General features: G+C 36.4%; 1 protein-coding gene across 6 annotated transcripts in view; it reads right to left on the reverse strand.

The window, feature by feature from the left end:
* Positions 1-18,674, reverse strand: part of MRTFB (myocardin related transcription factor B) — an 88,656-nt gene that overhangs the window by 26,378 nt on the left and 43,604 nt on the right. For 4 of the 6 annotated variants that reach the window (XM_066977965.1, XM_066977960.1, XM_066977961.1 and 1 more), the window contains 5 exons: positions 8,103-8,168; positions 4,393-4,448; positions 3,729-3,804; positions 2,587-2,748; positions 1,869-2,053 (listed from right to left, as the gene is read on the reverse strand). In XM_066977965.1, the coding sequence (XP_066834066.1) occupies positions 1,869-2,053; positions 2,587-2,748; positions 3,729-3,804; positions 4,393-4,448; positions 8,103-8,168 (545 nt within the window). The remainder of the gene's footprint in view (positions 1-1,868; positions 2,054-2,586; positions 2,749-3,728; positions 3,805-4,392; positions 4,449-8,102; positions 8,169-18,674) is intronic. The other 2 variants (XM_066977963.1, XM_066977964.1) reach the window with 1 other exon arrangement.

Raw genomic sequence — 18,674 nt, forward strand, 5'->3', positions numbered from 1 at the left:
CTTAGCTGTCAGTTTCAAATAACAAACAAATAAACAAATGAGCGGAGATGAATGCTGCTGAATCTTCACATGTGAATCTAGCTCAGAGAAGTCTTAAGAGTGCCCTACAGAAGATTGCACCTAGAAAATCCACACTTCTGGAGGAATCTCTATCATCATCTAACCTAACAATCCTAAGAAAAGTAGAACTGGCAATAAAAAATAGTAGTCTCTAAAAATATCTTCAAGCACTTCATAAAGGACAGGATGAGTATACACATCCATAGATCCTAACTCTTAATGTCAGTTACTATTCAATGCATATTTACTATACGTAATAATTATTGTAAGAATAACACACATAGATAGCAAGACAATGAATTGAATGCTTAATGTGTTAGTAAGATGCAAAAGAGGGGAACTAAAAATTCAAAAAAACTCAGGTGAAATATAGGAGGAGGGAGGGTGTTGTGATGTGAATTCATTAGAAAACATTCAGATTCAGTCACAAGTCAACTGGAAATTTACTTTGGTTTAGTTGCTCCGTGTCACCCACACGAGGCAAGTGCTAGATGCTATCAGACAACATGTAACAGCTCTGCTGCCTTTCCCTCCTCTGAAGTCTTAATTTGCATCTCTTTATCCAGACAAAAAATTTCGTGAAAGTTGCAGAAATCTAGTTAAAAGCAAAGACTTCACCTCTTTCAAACCGGGCTTAAGTTAGTCAGTGAATTTAAAATTATTAGCTGAGGCATGACAGAAAACAGCACAAGCTTCATCTTCTTAAGCTAAACAGTACCCTGTAAATAGATACATCCATCTCTTTATTAATGAATAAACTTAGTGATTAGTTCAAAGGTGAAGACAAAGATATGCGTGGCAAGTGCCTTGTAAGATATTCAAGAAAGCATGCAGGTAATTGACTAACCATGACTAACCAAGCATAACCATGTGCTTTCAGTAGTTAACAGAACATTAAAGAAATTCATTTGTAGCATGATGTTTGTTTCATTACCGTTTTGGCAAATTATTTTACATCAGTATTTTTATAATGTGTTTAAGGTAGAGTAGGCAATACTAATGTCCAATTCAGATCATAAAATTAAGTTTGGTTAGAATAGTTCTCTTTCAAAACTCATTTTTGGAACTCTTGTTAAAAACAGTGAAGTGTTGTTCAACTCAAGATCTCTCTCACTGTTCAGTGGACAGTAAATTTAACTTTAAAACACTAAATCAAACTTAGATTCCACGAATATACTGTTCTTTAAAACCTTATACACTTAAATGCTCTACTATAAAGACAGTATTTCATATGCCATGGCACAGTTACTTTCTTTTGCTTATAAGTTACTTAAGAAAATACTAAAAACCTCTTTGAAAAATCAACATGGAGGTTACTTTCAATGCTTAAATAGTAAATTCCTTAATAAGTATAGAACATCTATAGGAGAGAACATGTAAATTATACGGGAAATTTTATTTTTATGGACTGTCCTGGAGATAATGGAACTGACACCAACTGTTGTTGTTTCATCTAAGTATACTTCTAAAGTAAGTTCAAGACCTTGTCCAGAATGAAGACAAACATTAAGTAATCAATAACAGCTGGAGTAAACCATGGATATGATCTTTTAAGCAATTTCTGGGAAAGCCATAGCTGTCCTACTAGCCATACTGAATTTCAGTGAATTTATGGAATGGGAATTTCATCACTGCCAACAACCAAACCAGGACGCTAATTTATAAACACTTAACAGAAAAATGGAGTCCCAGACACTCCTTTGCAACAACAAAGGTATTCATTTCATATGAAACTATGCCCCATATCTATAATGCCAGACCAATAAAATACACTGTGGAGATTTTGCTTCAATATTTTAAAACTGTACCTGCGTTGAAGTAGTGGCATTTTGTGTTACTGGTGATGGTGAGTCACTTGTTTTTGGCTCACCAGGGGAAGCAGCAGAACCCTGGGATTCTTGGCTGGCTGGCTGATCTGGTGATAAAGCATCACTGCTGTCTTCATCAAAGGAATAATCATCCAAACCTTGAGGATAATTCTCTTGTCCAACTGCTAGAATGTTTACAAAGAAACAAGCAAAACAATTTATTTCTTTTTACTTATACATATTAAACTTAGACATTGGTGGCCGAATTAGTTAGTTGCTGGAAACTGATCAGTTTTCAGGACAGTCTGAGCATAATGTATTTAAGTATTAATTGTATTTTTAATAGTAATTACAGCCATATAAATCATATTAAATGAATCAATAAAACCGAATGCATAGCAGAAGTTCCTTTTAGTAAGAGACAAAAAGGTATGTTCAACATATTTGCAGTGCACACAGACAGCTATGACAGATTAATGGCCATGTTTATTTCATTATTGTTAGAATTTTTATTAAGAAGTATTTTTAGAGTATTACACTATGTATTTCTAACTTAGTTTTGAATTAAAATAGTTTTGAATAAAAAAACTATATTCAATTAAATGATGACAGTCATAATTCATGACAGAAAAATAAGAACTAGTAAACTTTTAAGTATGTTTTCTTCTAGTGAACTTTACTCTCAAGAGTTAATGTAAGCTGCGTCTCTTCTACTTGCCTATAATTGCTTCTTTAACACTGGAATCTACAGGCAGAATATTTTTTTCTACCAGCTCCATAGGGCCAGGCCTCTGAGCGATCTTCTCATTCAGATCATCTGCCAAGCGAGCTCTCTTCAGTTTCATCTGAGTGGCTTGTAGCGAAGGCTCTGCAAAGGTCTCTAAAAGATATGTTGATTTAAATACTCTGTTCCATCCCTTCCCCAGTTTCAAGACAACCAGCATTGTCTCATCTTTGCAATAACCATTCTACTTGTATCTATCTTTATCTGTCTTTGCTACAACCATTGTACTTGTATTAAAAGCATTCAAGAATTATTTTAAAAATTCTCAAACTAATAGTAAGATTATAGATATATACTATGAATAGATGTTTTCCACCCCATTATCATGCTTTTTTTTTTTTAATAAATATAGCCTCTTCTAAAGAAGTGGTAATACTTTTGGTAAACATGTCCAAGTGTAAAGCAGGGAATATAAAATAGCAAATGCTAATTATAATCTGAAGATAGCATTTGCTGCTCTGATGTTTACCAGTGTGAGCTATGGTAAAGATTTAACTGATAACTGATTTTTCCATTAGAGAATCTTCAAAATTGTATTTCATGAAAATATGGAGATAGTCTGTCCATATGGAGATTCCTCTCTGGGTTTAGCATCCAAATGCACGTTTTGAAAGATAATGGATATTAAACTGACTTAGATTATGGTTATTTGGTAATGCCTGTATTTGGTGAGATTACGGTGAAACAGTAATCCAGCCCCATTCGTAAAAGAGACTATTGTTTCTAATGACCTGAGCAGCAAGGAAAATAACAAGGCAAGCAAAAAGTCAAGTTTATTAAAGATTGGGTGGTGTTTTTTTTTTTTTTTTTTTTAAATGTACAAAACTGCCAGGTTATTTTAGGGTAATGAGTAGAACTTGAAGTTCTACTATACAGTTGAGAATACACTGCCACAGTTATATCTATTATACTGATTGAGAATACTGTTTACAACAGACACTGTAAAAGCAGAGAAACAGAGCATATAAACATTTAAAAATAATTCACATCAAAGCCTAATTCAGTTAGAAAGCTGAGTGTGTAGCAGAAGTTCCTTCTAACAGCAGCTGAACAGGGACATACATCTGGGTACGTACCTTCGAGGATGTGCATTCTGACCAGCTCAGACCGGTCTGGTCTGCTGCGAATCTTGTGCTTCAAAAAATTTTCAGTCTTCAAAGAAATGAAAAAATGTTACTAGTATTTATCAGAAAAAGCACAAAGAAGTTGGTACATTTGTAATTCACTGATGTCCAACAATGAATACTTGCAGTTGCAGTCAGATAGGTGGACATCTCTGTTAGAATGGGGATACTAGAGAGGATTTTGCTTTGCTATGTTTTGTTTTCTCAGTCAAGCAGTGTTAATGAATTTCTATCTTTCCAAAACAAGTTGGGAACACTTCTGGATTTGATCCCTTACCCCCCACACACTAAATCACAATGCTACAGAATAGATATTTGCTAAAGAAGCATACAACACAAGCATAATTTAACCCAAGGATCCTTTCCTTAGACTACAGGTAGATACGTGTTACAATTTGACCATAGTTTATCCTGCACACCTGTTTAATCTGTGAAGGATTAAGAAACTTCCCCTGAGATTTGACACAAGTATGTTAACAGATTCTTCTAAGATACAAGCACATATTATTACTGTAATGGTAGGATTTATTTTTTTCAAGCAATTTGAGAATTAGTATCCTGCAAACTGACTGTCCATTTTCAGATGTTAATAGCAAGTTTACAGTAAGTGGTTTACCCTGGCTCGCTCCAGGCTCTTTATCTGCTCATGGAATGCAGCTGGACTTTTCAAAGCTGTGAAGGGAAAGTAAAGGTTAAGTTACCAGGAAGTGATTTCCAAAAGAAATACTGTAGTCAGTAGGATTGTATGGCTGTTTAACACCATCTCAGATCTGTGTTTGCATCTGACCAGGCATACATTCGACTCATGACAGTTATACTCCTCTCTGTTAAATATAATTGAATATCACTCCTATACAGAACACACAGAATATATGATTTTAACAGAAATCACCACATAACAGTTAACTTTTTCACTATGTACTGGGGTCTGTTTACTGAAATGGTTCCACAGCAGAAATTTTATGAAGTGGGGTTTAGAGTACCAACACTGTTTCATTTATTCCACTGTATTACTATCCATCTATACCTCATCCTTGCTGTTGCTAGGGAGACATGAATTGTCCTTTAAGAACTATTTGTGCTGATTTTTTTTTAAGAATTTTGTAGAAGCCTTAAATGTTCAGATTTGAAAACAGGATGATCTTACATCATATATCATTTCAAAGCAATATTCAAGAAGACAGGTTGTATTCAGAAAGCCTGTTCCCTTACTATGAAAACCATGCAACAGCAGCAGAAAGCCTTTGTACTACAAAAAAAAAATGTGTACTTCTGAAATAAGAAGTAAAGTTCCAGGTAAATCGCTGGAACAGTACAGCTGGAAAGGACCTCGAGGAATCACCTAGCTCTTCTCTACCCACTCAACCCACTCTGGCAGACACTGCTGACTGACAGCCATGTGTATTGTCTTTCAAAACTTGCAGAGACAATTCCAAGGAAGATATGGCTGTGTTGCACAATTTGACTCCTCCTTCCTATGATTTAAATCCACTGCTTCTTTGCAGCACAGACATCTACCTCAGAGACGAAGCAAGCTTACTTAACAGTAAGTGGTGATTTTTATGATACACAGCCCATGTGTACAGTCCAACAGTAAGTGTATCTGTGCTTTACTACGGTAGACAAGAACATTATCCACAGAGGACAAACTCTCACTCTTCTTGATGCTTAGCAAAGAAATTGGAGTGCAGATGGTGCTATTTAATTGCTCTCACCCATAGGGCTGTATCTTGAGGAACTATGGGGGAAAGGAGAACCTTTGCAAGGTGCGGAATATCAGTTACAGCAAATAATCTTTTTCCAAGTGGGTAAGCACGTTATAGCAAGTGGTGAAAGGTAAATAATCGATAAACCTCTCCAGCTAGGAGGAAGATTTCAGTGTCCTTACTGTAATCAGTGATTGGTACTGGTCAGTGGCACACTGCACCAACCCTCGGCACGTTCTGCATGTTCTGTGCTGGTATGGCTGGGAGTACAGGTGGCCACAAACAGCAGCAGCCCTGCCATAGCAACTGAAAGCTCCTCAGCTCTGGCAGACTGTGCTCTGTGCAGGTGGTCTGCCTACAGCCCGCTATCTGCTTTAACAGCAGCTGCATGCAAAAAGCCCAGATCCTGCATTTCTTAGTGGTGTATACTAACAGCTCAAAAAGAATCTGTGCCAGTCAAAGTTTTAGAAAGCCATCCTGACACTGAGCGTGAAGTCTGCCCTAAAAACAGGAGGCTTAGAGAAGAAAGATGGCAGGCTTATTTCCTGTTTTTTTTCCTGGTTACAGTGTAACACCAACATCATCTTAGGATAGAGTCCGGAGGACATTATGGGGAATGATTCATAAATATATACATTTCTCCTTCTCTTGGAGCAGAATTAAAAGCAACCAGAAGAGCTACCATCAAGGACAAAAGTGAGCAGGATGCCAGGAGTACCCATCAGAGTCCATATCATGGGATTCAAGTCTCACCACAGATCTAGGTCCCAAAAGGGCATATACTCTGATGGAGTCTTCATTAACTGTAGGGTACAACAGAGGCTGTTATTTGGGAAAAAAACTGAAAAAGCAATGACTTGAACTTTTAACTGGAGAACAAAGCCTGGTAATTCTTCAGGTGAAGCTGAAGCAAGACCAATAGGAGGGCTCCCACTTTTTGAATGAAACTTATTCAGTTCCTGAAGATAATCAACACTACAGACCTGAGAAGGTGAAGATGCTTTAGTGAAGCAATCTGAAGCCTTATGAGTACTCGGAAACATTCAACATGAGATTAGCTTTAAGATACTGTACTTTCAAGCTAGAATTCACTGGTTCACACTGAGCTATTTATAATTATATATATTTTTAACAAGAAAAATCACTGCACAGCTGAATGTTTTCTACACTTGGATCTGTTATCTGGAGCCCGGTCTCATCCCCCACTGTCCACTTATGGATTCTCAATGTTCTCTGTGCACCTCTCATTCTAAGGCCAGGCTGCTCTCCAAAACAAGTTAGAAGACATCATACAAAACAATCAGCACAGTCACTGGGATCCCAAGTAGAGGAAACACCAAAAGATATCTAAGGGAAGGGTTAAATGCAGTTGACTTCTAGGCTACTGGATTTCTTTATTCAGGAGGACCCTCTTATGATTCCTAAATTGATTTTAGGTATCATAGTGCTGCTGAAACAACCACTATCTCTAGCAGACTGAAAGCAATAAGGGAGAATATAGATTCCGACAATAAAGTGCAATTACATGAAGCTTGCCAATTACTTTCAAAATACAAGTGCTGTGAGTTCAGACATCCAAATGTAACAAATATCCAAATTTACAAACATTATTTGCTTGTCAAAGTACTATAAACTGTAGTTAAATTCAAATGGTGGAACTGAGAGATAAAAATGGTTTACTGAATAACTGCTAAGTTCTTGCACAACTGTCAAGGATGGCAGGTATCCAGGTCAAAGAGTCAGGAGCTCAGCATTACAGAACCCTGACAGCAATCCAGCTGTATTTATGAACTTTGTGACGTTGCTGCCTTAGCAAGACACTTCACCCTAAAGGTGATCAGCAACATCTTAACTCTTCAAAGATGGCATCTAAAGGCACTCATTGAATGTCTACCAGTACATAATTTGTTTTGGAAGAGAAGAATACCAAACTCTTACACCAACTTAGATGGTTTGCCAGATGTGGAAAATAGACCAGGAACTTCTAGCAACTGGAAAAAATGTTCTAAAATGATCTTCTAAAATAAAAAAAACAAACCAACCCACAAACAAATAGCTTCTTTGTGTATTCCTGGAAATGTATTCATACTCAGTGACAGCAAGAAAGGTGAAGGCAAAAAAGGCCAATGCATAGCACCTTCTGCATTAGGTCATATGGTCCAGAGTACGATACCCAGCCGACGTCATTGCCTCATGTCCTGTAGCATCACAGCTACCGCCATACAAGATTTAACACAGAAGACGTTTCTTGGCATGCGTCATAAATTCTGTGTGTCCTTTGTTTTTGTTTTGGAACCCTTGCCATCCTACTCTTAAAAGACTGCTGGCTTTGATATTGATGTCTACTCATTCATAAAATTCAATTTATTTCAGTAAGATTAGTCATAATTTGAAAAGAGAAAATAAAATGAGATTTCTGCAAATCCTTGCATTTTCATCACAATGGCTGTTTTAACTGAATGCTCATTTAGATTACCAAAAAGATCCCACTAGTCCTTTCAAATGATAAAGCTATTTTTTAATGATTCTCAGGGAAGTGCTAATCTCCGTTATTTTACATACTGAGTTCATAATTAATACAGTATAGTAATAAAATTACTAGAAATAAAGCAAGTCTTACGTGGCATGATGCCCTGGTCCACCAGCTGTTCTCGTGTCCGTCTTTGTTGTAGCCTCAGCTGAAGTACTGAAAAAAGACAACATTTGTATGTAAACATACCTCGTAAAGTGTAAAACCAACTTTCAAAAGATGCCAAGTATTTCAACTTTAGAAATATTTTTGCTATATACATTCAGTAACCTGATAGTAACCTCTAAGACAACTATCATTAATGATCAACTGCTATTAACATAATTTGGAACAATTGCTTCCAATCCCTATTTATAATGGCTTTTGCTGCTTTTTAGTCACATCTGATAAAGGGTCTATTTCATACGTACGTCCACTCCTCCTACCGCTTAGGTCTCATAACAGGTATTAAGTATTAGATCTTTTTCTTTGTAACGCTATTATTAGATAATAGATTCCAGAGAACATAGTGAGGTATAAAGAGTTCATACCATAAACTGCAACGTGCAATGATTATAGAGCCTTTGTAAACGTGTTAAACCAATCCTACATGACTGCACTATGCTGAGATAGAGATGATGTTTGCAGGGATTTAAAAAAGAAAAGCTGTATACATTTAGTTGATCCTTATGGATTTTATTTTTAAAACATGAAGGCTTATTGTACATGTAAATCAATCAATATTGTTGAAATGCAAGGAGCTGAAGCTAGATTTTAGCTGACTTATTTAAAAAAAAAAAAAGGTGATACAATCAGGAAGAGTCCTTATCTCTAAACATCAGAAAATGTTGTTTTCCTGATTCAGAGACATGTTGTTATCATAATGATTTAAGGACCAAATAAAACCAATATTGTCAAATTTGGAAAAACAGGTTACAATTTCAGAGATAATTTATGTTCATTACATTTAATAAAATGTACAAACATTGTCGTTGCTACTCTAAGTATGACCAACACAACACACATTAAATACTAGACCAACAACCACACAAAAACTATGGGGAAGGGCAGGAGTGGCCCAAAACTTAGCTTGACCTGTTGAAATGATTTTAAATGTTTGGAATGAGACAAATGGATCTAAACTGATCCAGACTTTTAGTTCAGTAGACAGCATGAATTTCAACATTTAAAATATTAAGTCCTGAAAGCTACCCAGTTTAAAAAAAATAAAAATAACATATCTAGTCATAGACATAATCTTAGAAACATACTGTGTTTTGCTTTTAGAGAATACAAATCCTAGGGTTAAGGCTTAGATGAAGTGCCACTTCATGTTGTACCTTATTCAAAACAAGTCTGGTTAAAGCCTCTTAGTGTAAATAATTACAAATTGTACACGCCACAGACAGGAAAAGGAAACAGACTGAGACTTTGCTGATTAATGAGTGTCTCCCCTTGAGCTATATAATTTCAACTATTTAGGGTGAAAAGCACGCCATCATCTAGAAGACAAAAATTTTCAGTCAAAGATCAGTAAATCTGAGAGATTACTTTTTTAAAAAATATTCTTCCTCTTCTTTTCCTATTTATACTGGCAACATCATCAGAAGTTAACAACATGCAGTGCATTTTTTGAGTCTGACAATACCTATTTTTAGCTATGCAAATAGGAAGAGCTACTCCTAACTGAACACAGAAATAACAGGAGTGCAAACTGAGCCCTTCCAGCTATTGCACCTCAGTAGCCTTCTCCAGGATATCACACACTCTTACTTGGGACATTGTTTATTCTGCCTTTAATTATCCCTGCTTCAGAGACAAACACAGTTTGAGATGAACAGCGTCTCACATCTGACAGGCCCAAAGAATTAGGCATTTCTGTGCAGGTGAACCACTGAAACATTTAAAACATCTTGTTTCTTTGTTATGTACTTGAATCTGCCATGATACCCATGTATAACTAAAGCCATTTCCAAGTTCTGTGCATTCACTAAAAAAGAGGACTCAACAAGGGCCTAAATTAACACCACTCATTCTATAGGGCTATTGAAGTGAGTGATGCCTTACAACACTGCATCTTTAAGCAAGCCATCGCTGTGGTAAATGATGAGTTAGTAGAATGGGTCCAGAAGAGGGCCACGAAAATGATCAAAGTGAAGGCAGGCTGAGGGAGTTGAGGTTGCTCAGCCTGGAGAAGAGAAGGCTCCGGGGAGACCTCGCAGTGGCCTACCAGTGCCTAAAGGGGGCTGCAGGAAAGCTGGGGAGGGACTCCGTGTCAGGGTGTGTAGGGATAGGACAAGGGGGAATGGCACTAAACTTAAAGAGGGTAGGTCTAGATGACATATAAAGAAAAAATTCTTTAAAATGAGGGTGCTGAGGCCCTGGCCCAGGCTACCCAGAGGAGCCGGGGGTGCCCCATCCCTGGCAGTGCCCAAGGCCAGGCTGGATGGGATTTGGACAGCCTGGGCTGGGGGAGGTGTCCCTGCCCATGGCAGGGGGGGGTTGGAATTAGATGACCTTTAAGGTCCCTTCCAACCCAAACCATTCTATAATATTGCTTAGACATAAAGGCCCCACACTTTCCAAAACTACAGCATTTTGTTGTAAATCTTCCCAGAAAAAAAAAAAAAGTTTGTTTATTCTACTGTTCGCTCCCCCTTGTGGTTGTACTGATTTACACAGGACTTCATGTATAACTGTTACCCTAATGTGAAATTTCATCTCTTGTTCAAGATGCTTGGTCAAGAAAAAATACATGGAATATGCAATATTTACATTCTCAAATGCTGCCTTGATAATTTATTACGGATGTATGATTATGACATGCTGTTTCCATTGTATTTCACAAGGAAGCAAAACAAACTAATGCATTGTCCAGAACATCAAAATGAATGCAATTTCTAAAAATTAGGCTAAGGACAAACTTCATTGTTTTCAGAATTTGAAAGGAACCAGCTTATTTCCTGTTCTGCAGTACAGGAAGGATACTCCTCTGCCTTAAGCGTTACTACCAGGAATAGCAAGGCAAATCCTGAAAACAAGGGCATTATTTTCTTATGTGACACAAACATTGAGAATTTAAATACACACATTTCAGGGCTGTGCCACGGCAGTTGTGTTCAGAGTTCACAATATTGTTACACAAGAATTGCAAAGGACAGAAATGAGAGAACACAAAAGCAACAGCAGTAGAAAGTAAAGTGATGGAAAGTTATTCAAAATTTCCTGCATTCCTGTGAAAACTTAAAAATACCTGCTTTAATTTTTTGTACTTTCCAAGGAATATTAAATGGCTATAAGAAGTTAACTGAAGAATTATTTTATAATAGATTGATTGATTTATTTTTGGTCTTCCTTAATTCACGTTGCTCCATGTAAATTGTGACCTTTTCACATGGTGTCTTTTATTATGAGAGGCAAACTTGTGCTGCCTGTAGTCTTGAACCAATTAAAGAACTCAAATGGTGCTGGTGGCACACTCCTTCTATGGCTGGTTCTTAGGTTGGGCTTGGCAGCATCTTTCTTCACATCTTTCTGCAAAAAGCCGCTTGTTGGTGTTTTTTTTTTTTTTTTTTTTTTTTTTTTTTTAAGAAGAGGCCAATCTGACCCCAAAAAAACAGGGCATAATCATGTGCAAACACATTCCTATGCAACTGTACGCTCAACTTTAAAAGTCCACAAAGTTTATAAAAGTATATGTGAATTAAGAAAAATAATGTACATTACTAGCACATTATTAACGTACATCTTAGCACATTATTAGAGAAAACTGCAAGAAATGCACATTTCAATGGAAATGCATTTTAAGCATGCAGTGTAATGTTGTAATGTCACACTTCTAACCCCGGGGCTAGTTCTCTAGCATTTTTGTATTGCGGTATCACAAAGCACTGAGAAATCCACTAGCAGTTGTAGTATTTACAGGAAAACAAAACACTCTGGTACACTCTTGGTTTGGATTCTCCTGCTTGAAACTGATAGCTAGTCTTAAGACTAGATGGGCAATCCCTTTAAAACCTTAAATAAGTTTTACCTATCCAAATGACGTGAGACAATTTATAACCAGCATGCCAAGACTACTGTATTTCAGACCCAATATCTGTGGTCTTGAGTAGACTAAAACCTGAGTTTCTTCTTTCTTTGCTCATGGCTATGCTTTCTCTTACACTACTATGAAGCAGTGAAAAGGGCTGAAAAGCATGTCCTGCTCTGGGCAGGAATCACATTTATGCTATGCAGCTGTATTTAGTCCAGATTTACACCATACCTAGATTCATCTTTCCTGGAACACTAAACATACTACAAACCCAGATCGTCTATCAAACCTTTTACCTAGTTAGTTACAAGGTAATTTTGAAACACATGCTTCTTTATTGCAGGCTCAAGGTCTTCACGCAAAATTCTCTCTTCTACCATAAGTTGTGTTCAGGGTGGAGCTGATACACCTCATCGGACACAGCAAGTAAATCAACTAGTATTTCTTTGAAGAATTCCATTACCTGCAATGCAGTGAGTCAAGTAGCAAATGCAAGCAGAATTACAACCAGCATGGGAATGCTATCATTGATGTGAATCACCTACCAATACATAATAGGAAAGACATTTATTAAGAAAAAATGCATTTGTGGTATGTGGAATGCTTTTTACTTAGAAAAAAAAAATACAAGCTAAGAAATTAGTTTGACTGTTAAATTGCATAGAAAGGAGTGGAGATTTATCAGCATTTTGTTTTTTATTACTCCTAGACCTGCTTGCCCCAGATCCAGATATTGACATGACTCTCAGACTAAAGCTTTTCCATCTTTCATATGAAAAGAATCAGATTTCTATTTGGCATTCTACTGCACTAACACAGATGCTTACCACTAGGTCATGTGATTGCATTGCACAGTCTAAACATATCCTACCATCTCAGCATTTAGCAGTTATTGCATTTTAATTTTTCACTAGCAAGTTGAAAAGGCCTCATACTGCAGACTGCCAATACAATTAAGCTAATTAACTACTCCAATGCTTCTAATACATACTTCCTTGTATTCGTTTGAAACATTTTTAAAGGTTTGCCTGAGGTGCATTCAGCTGCTGAGATTTCTCTGGAAAAAAAAAATCAAAAAACCCCACAGCGTACCAAAGTCTCTGTGTCAAAGTGCTGTTTTGAACCAGCGCTAGGAATATGCAAGCTATAGTAAGGTACCATATGGCAGCACTGGTACACTGTCAGGGAGGTACACACTTAGAACACTGTAAGCCCACTGTTGTGGGCTGTTGTGACTTGTTAGGTGTGCTGCAGTTCGTGCAGCTTCCTGTTTCTGCTTTCTGCATGGTGGGAGTCAGGAACAGGGAAAGGCTCCGACTCCCTCTTACACGCAACTGCACACGGCCCTACACCACAGAAGCATCAACACAGCAAAAACATACCCAGTGGATGCGTTATTTGTATTTGTGCCTGATGGACTTTGTCAGTTCTTGAAATTAATGTAGCTTGGCCATGGCTATGATTGGCAGCATTCACACAGGAAATGCGGAAAGGAGAGACAGAAAGTAAATCTACTCAGCAAAAAATAACGCTAAGAATGTGGGTAGCTTATCTCTTATTTTCCACCTGCTTCCAACCAGTTCTTTAATGAACATTTATTTACTCCAAATGTAGATGATGGGAAATCCTGCTATATAATTTATGAATGTATTGTATCTATGGTTTGTGGCTTCAATTATGATCAGATATTTGGCTTAAGCTTTGCAGAAAGAGTGAAAAGTGATCTATATCCTCAACAATGTAGTCTTAGAAGATAGTATGTAGAGTACTATGGCAGAAGGATGAGAAAAGCTGTAAGTATGTAGCTGCACATAAACTGTATGTGCATAGATGTTAAGTTCTAGCATTTTTTGGCAGAAATATGTGTAACAAATATTTATGGTTTCTGATAATACTACTTGCACACCCATCACCTGTTAACCTACACTGGACATCACATATGTTTTTGAAGTTGTCCCATGTGTGTCTTGACCAGTCATAAAAACTGTGGATTTTGAAAGCTATCAAAATTGATGTTACTCACTCACTAAATAAATATCAGGAACGTATGTATTACATAGTCAAGAAAGGACAGCCTGTAGCATGACTAATAGGGAAGCACTGCAAGGAGAATACTGAAGAAAAGACAACTCATAAAGATAGGATCAGAAGATAATCATTGAATATTTTGACTTGATCAGAGCAAGGAGGTTCAACAGAAACAAAGCTGGATGAAAACCAGATGTTTGCTTTTGCAATCAACTCAAAAATTAAGAAGGAAAGAAAGAAGTTTGGTGTCAGATTTTTGTTGTTGTTTAAATATTGAACAATTAAATGTGTTACTAAAGAACAAAAAGTTTCTAAATAGAAATTCACTGTGAATGAAAAAAAATGTATTTTTTTAAAAATTGAAAAGCTGAAAAAAATTGTACTTTTCCAAAGCAAGCAAACCAGGAAAAAAGCTAGTATTTATACATCAACAAGATGTAAGGAACTAAAATAACTTTAGCCACATGGAGACAAAAATCAGGAAGCAGAGATGTTTCTAAGGAAGAAATGGCAATATCTTTACAAGAGTTGAATCATCTAGACAAAAGTCGAGTCAAAGAGGATATTTGACTTAGGTCTGAGTGCCAAAGCAGATGGTCATGGTACAGGCAGTAATGACCTTTATATTGTCATTATAGTTAGGCAGACTGAGCCCTACAACTGAGCAGACACGCATTTTAGACAGACTAGTATCGTTATAATGGAGATGAGCCTGTAATAGGTATAAAGGAAGGGAACTAAGAATGAAGTTTGTGAAAAGCTAGAAAGGAAATAGGAACCCACAAAGCAGCTGAAGTAACAGCCAGAATGGTATGGAAGAAGGCAGTCATGTAAACTAAATCACAAGTTTTTAATAAGGAAAATATGATGAAATTATATTCAAAGATGAATGAAAGATGTGAGAATGGAGCTCAGCTTTGCAATTTTGGCAAAGAATTGCTGATGTATTTCAGTGAGAAACTCTCTATACAATAGATTGCAGGTTAGTTTAACGTAATTAAATCTAATACAGACCTTGTTTACTATATAGAGACATAGAAATCCATATAGCAAAAGATTTCTTTAACAGTCAGTAGCACATAACAAGGTAAATCTAATAATGATGGTTGAGACAGGAGAATAGAGCTTCCAAATAACGTGAAACCTATTGAGGCATTAGACAAAGTTATTATACTGTATTTTTTGTTCAATTTATTATTATTTTTTAATAAGCATTTACAGACAAAACAGTGACATCTGGGGAAGGGAGAATTCAAAAGACACAAGATATTATAAAACAAAGTCCCCCTGGGGGGTGCTTCTTACTCAAACATAGTATTTAACAAATTGTTCTTATCTGGCTGCACCCATTCAGCTTGTTGCCTGATTGCTTGCTTCTCACTTTCACACTTTTAAAATCAGTTACCTACATAACATCTAAAATCATAGACAGATCTCCAAAATAAAGGCCCAGAATTGACAAAGGTTTAAATATGTTAATATGCTGCAAACCTCAGTAATACCATTCCTCATTTTTAAAATGCATGTGCAAAAGAAGGGCTATGTTAACACCACTGAGCAAATATAGTCGCTAAAAGACAGAACAAATATTTTGCACTTTAAATTATCTGGCAGGAACGTCCTTTCACACCACTGCCATGCTACAGAATTGTCTTCGAACTGCTTCTGAATAAAAACCATGCACAGAGAGGTCAGCCAAACTCCTGTTTTGTCAGGGGAAGGAGGGCGTTTTGTTTTATTTTCAAGTCAGTGTATGATTTCAAAATTAACACTTTAGCACAAAGCCAAGAGATTCCAAAATGTCTGTATGTTTTCTCTGGGCACTGCAATTATCATTTAAACTTACATAGTTTATTTATTACTTAATGACAGAAAGATGATGCATAATCCTTCCTCAGAGCAAGGAGACCAGGTTATCTGACTCACAAAGTCAGTAGAAGTCTTCTGATTTCAGGGGAGCTATAGGTTTTTCACCATCTGAAAAACCACAAGTGCCAGAGGCTGGCGCTCCCAACTCTTACCATTTCTTCCCATGTTAGCATATCAGGGAACCACCAGTTCTATATCCACGGGAACGGAGAGGATGGTACAAAACGGAGAAGTCTCATCTTGAAACATATTTTCATACAGTAGTAAATTTTACCAAGTTAATGGCCTCTATTTTCAAACACTGACTACTGTTCAAGTTCACAAACACTAAGGCCTATAGAGGCCAACCAAGCAGATCCTCAACACCTCGCTATGCTGGTTTGAATGCAAGAAAGCCCAAATAAATAGGCACTTAATTAAGTATACATCCCGTTCCGTAAAAGATCCTTTGAAAGGTAAGAAATTTAGAATAGTCCGGTCAGGTCTTACTCAGTGTGAGCAGCAGAGTAAGTGAAAATTAAGTGTATTACTAAAGAGCAAACAAAGTTTGCATATGATTTGCAGCCATCACTCTGTTACAAATCTAATTTGTATCCTATAGAAAAGGTGTCTCAAAGTAGTACTATATAATCACAAGCACTGGAATGTAGAGGCCAAAAATAAATTGATAGTTGTCCAGCAGAAACAACACTATCTACACTGACTGGCAAGCTTTCACCACTGCTTCTTGTCTTGAAAAAATACCAGAACTCATACTGTGTGCAGTAATTCTAGCCCTAATTCCACATCTAACACAATTATGTATCCTATTAATTTCTAATCAAGTTTAAATTCTGTCTTTTTTACAGAGGTACTATGAAAGCATTAAAATAATTGTTGACATTTAACAATTAGAGATGAAAGACCAAATCACTGAGGTGTTCATTAGACAGTGCACAGTTCTTTAAAATGACAGCAAGAAGAAAAATCATGTACTGACTTTTCAAAAATGTTCTTTATGCAATCAACTCATTATTTCTTTCAAAGTTAAAATCCAGCCGATATGAGATATTTAAGTCCTTAAAACTGCAAGTAAAAATGGGAAAATGCCATCCCCAACATTCCTGTATACTCCCTTGGAAATTTCCAAGAGTGGTAGGAACTCCAGTGCGGGCTGCTAGGCTGGCTGCCATGGAAACAGACAGTGCTGGAAACAGGGCCGTTTCCTTTAAATTAAAATCTGTTGCACAGAAAGCCCTAATTTCTTTTTGCCAGCTTAGAACAGCTTTTACACAGCCAAAGTCTCTAACATGTTGGGCTTGAAGCACAGAGCAATAGATGTTAACAACAGATGTTCTAGCTGCACTGAAGGACTGCTGCAGAAGGTAATTCTATCTATTGTATTGTGCATATTGTAAAATACAATCCTCAGTCAGAAGTTATTTATAACTAGTTATTTGGCACCAGGACTATAAGATTAATACAAGTATAGGAGTGGCAGGGTGGCAGTACAGTAGGAGAGAGTATTATATCAGATGGCAGGTGGACTACACAAGCAATCAAAGCATCAGATTTGTATTAGAATTCTGGACTGACCTCACAACAGATTACAGAATTGCTAAAATCAAGCATCAACTACTTAACTACACACCTCTTTTCAGTTGTTACCCTTGCAACCCCAAACAGCATCTGCTCACACAAGTTTACGTGGCATTTTCTAAACAGAACGTAATTTACACTAAGTAAGGCAAAAAAAAAAAAAGTAATTTACACTAAGAGGCAAAAGTTTTGCATTCTCCTGTCATAAACGTTTATCTCTGAACTCTATATGGTGTTGTGCTAAGTTTATATTAAATAACTCATTAAATGCTTCATTGAGACAAAAACAGTTAAACTTTTCAACTAATTTTAATTTTTCTGTGAATAAAAATGAAAATGTAGTAAACTGAATGCTTTATACACTAAGTAACATAAAGAACAGGTTATACAGTGTGCACATTTGAGGAAGTTTACATAATATGGTAACTAGTTTGCACCCAGTATTACTCTTTTTGTATGTGTCCAAACCCAAAAATTTGATTATGTAGTGTTCTTTTCATTTGTAGGGCACGTCAAAGAAGGAAGAAAGGTGAGGGAAAAGCTATGAAAATATTTGCTACCTGTAATTTGTTGGAAGTGATTCTAAGTTGTACAGCATTATACACAAATGCATTAAAATTGTACACAAAATACATTAAATTTTTTGTACTCACCTCCCACCAGCCTGAAGATGTTAATATAATGTTAAATAATTCTAAATAAATAATTCAAAGAAATCTGACACTACCTAAACCTGTGAATGTGTTACTCAGGTTCAAAAACCTTCAAAATCCTCTTGTATGCCAAAGTACCATTTAAAAAACAAGTCTCTTCTATTTATTTTTACAAAAAAAATATCCTTACTCGTTCTTTCATATTTTAATGTATTTTTTTCTATTATTTTGTATGTGAATTTCTGCTAAGACTATATCCTACATAATTTAAGAAAAGTAAAACTGTCTCTTGTTCATACTCATTTTAAGCAGTTACTCAGTCATACTTCATTTCGGCATATAAATTATAGCAGTAAGACTACTGAGGGCCATTTCAGATAATCTCATCAGAGCTCTGGAGGGAAATCCTTCAGGACCTCCAAATCTTTTAAACTACACTGCAGTGATTTAAGCTTTGTCTGTGAGCCAGTAATATTGTACATATAACTGTTTCTAGAAGTAACATTATCAGACAAAGTA

The sequence above is a fragment of the Anser cygnoides genome, chromosome 15 (genome assembly GCF_040182565.1).
Source record: "Anser cygnoides isolate HZ-2024a breed goose chromosome 15, Taihu_goose_T2T_genome, whole genome shotgun sequence".
NCBI classification, from domain to species: Eukaryota; Metazoa; Chordata; class Aves; order Anseriformes; family Anatidae; genus Anser; species Anser cygnoides.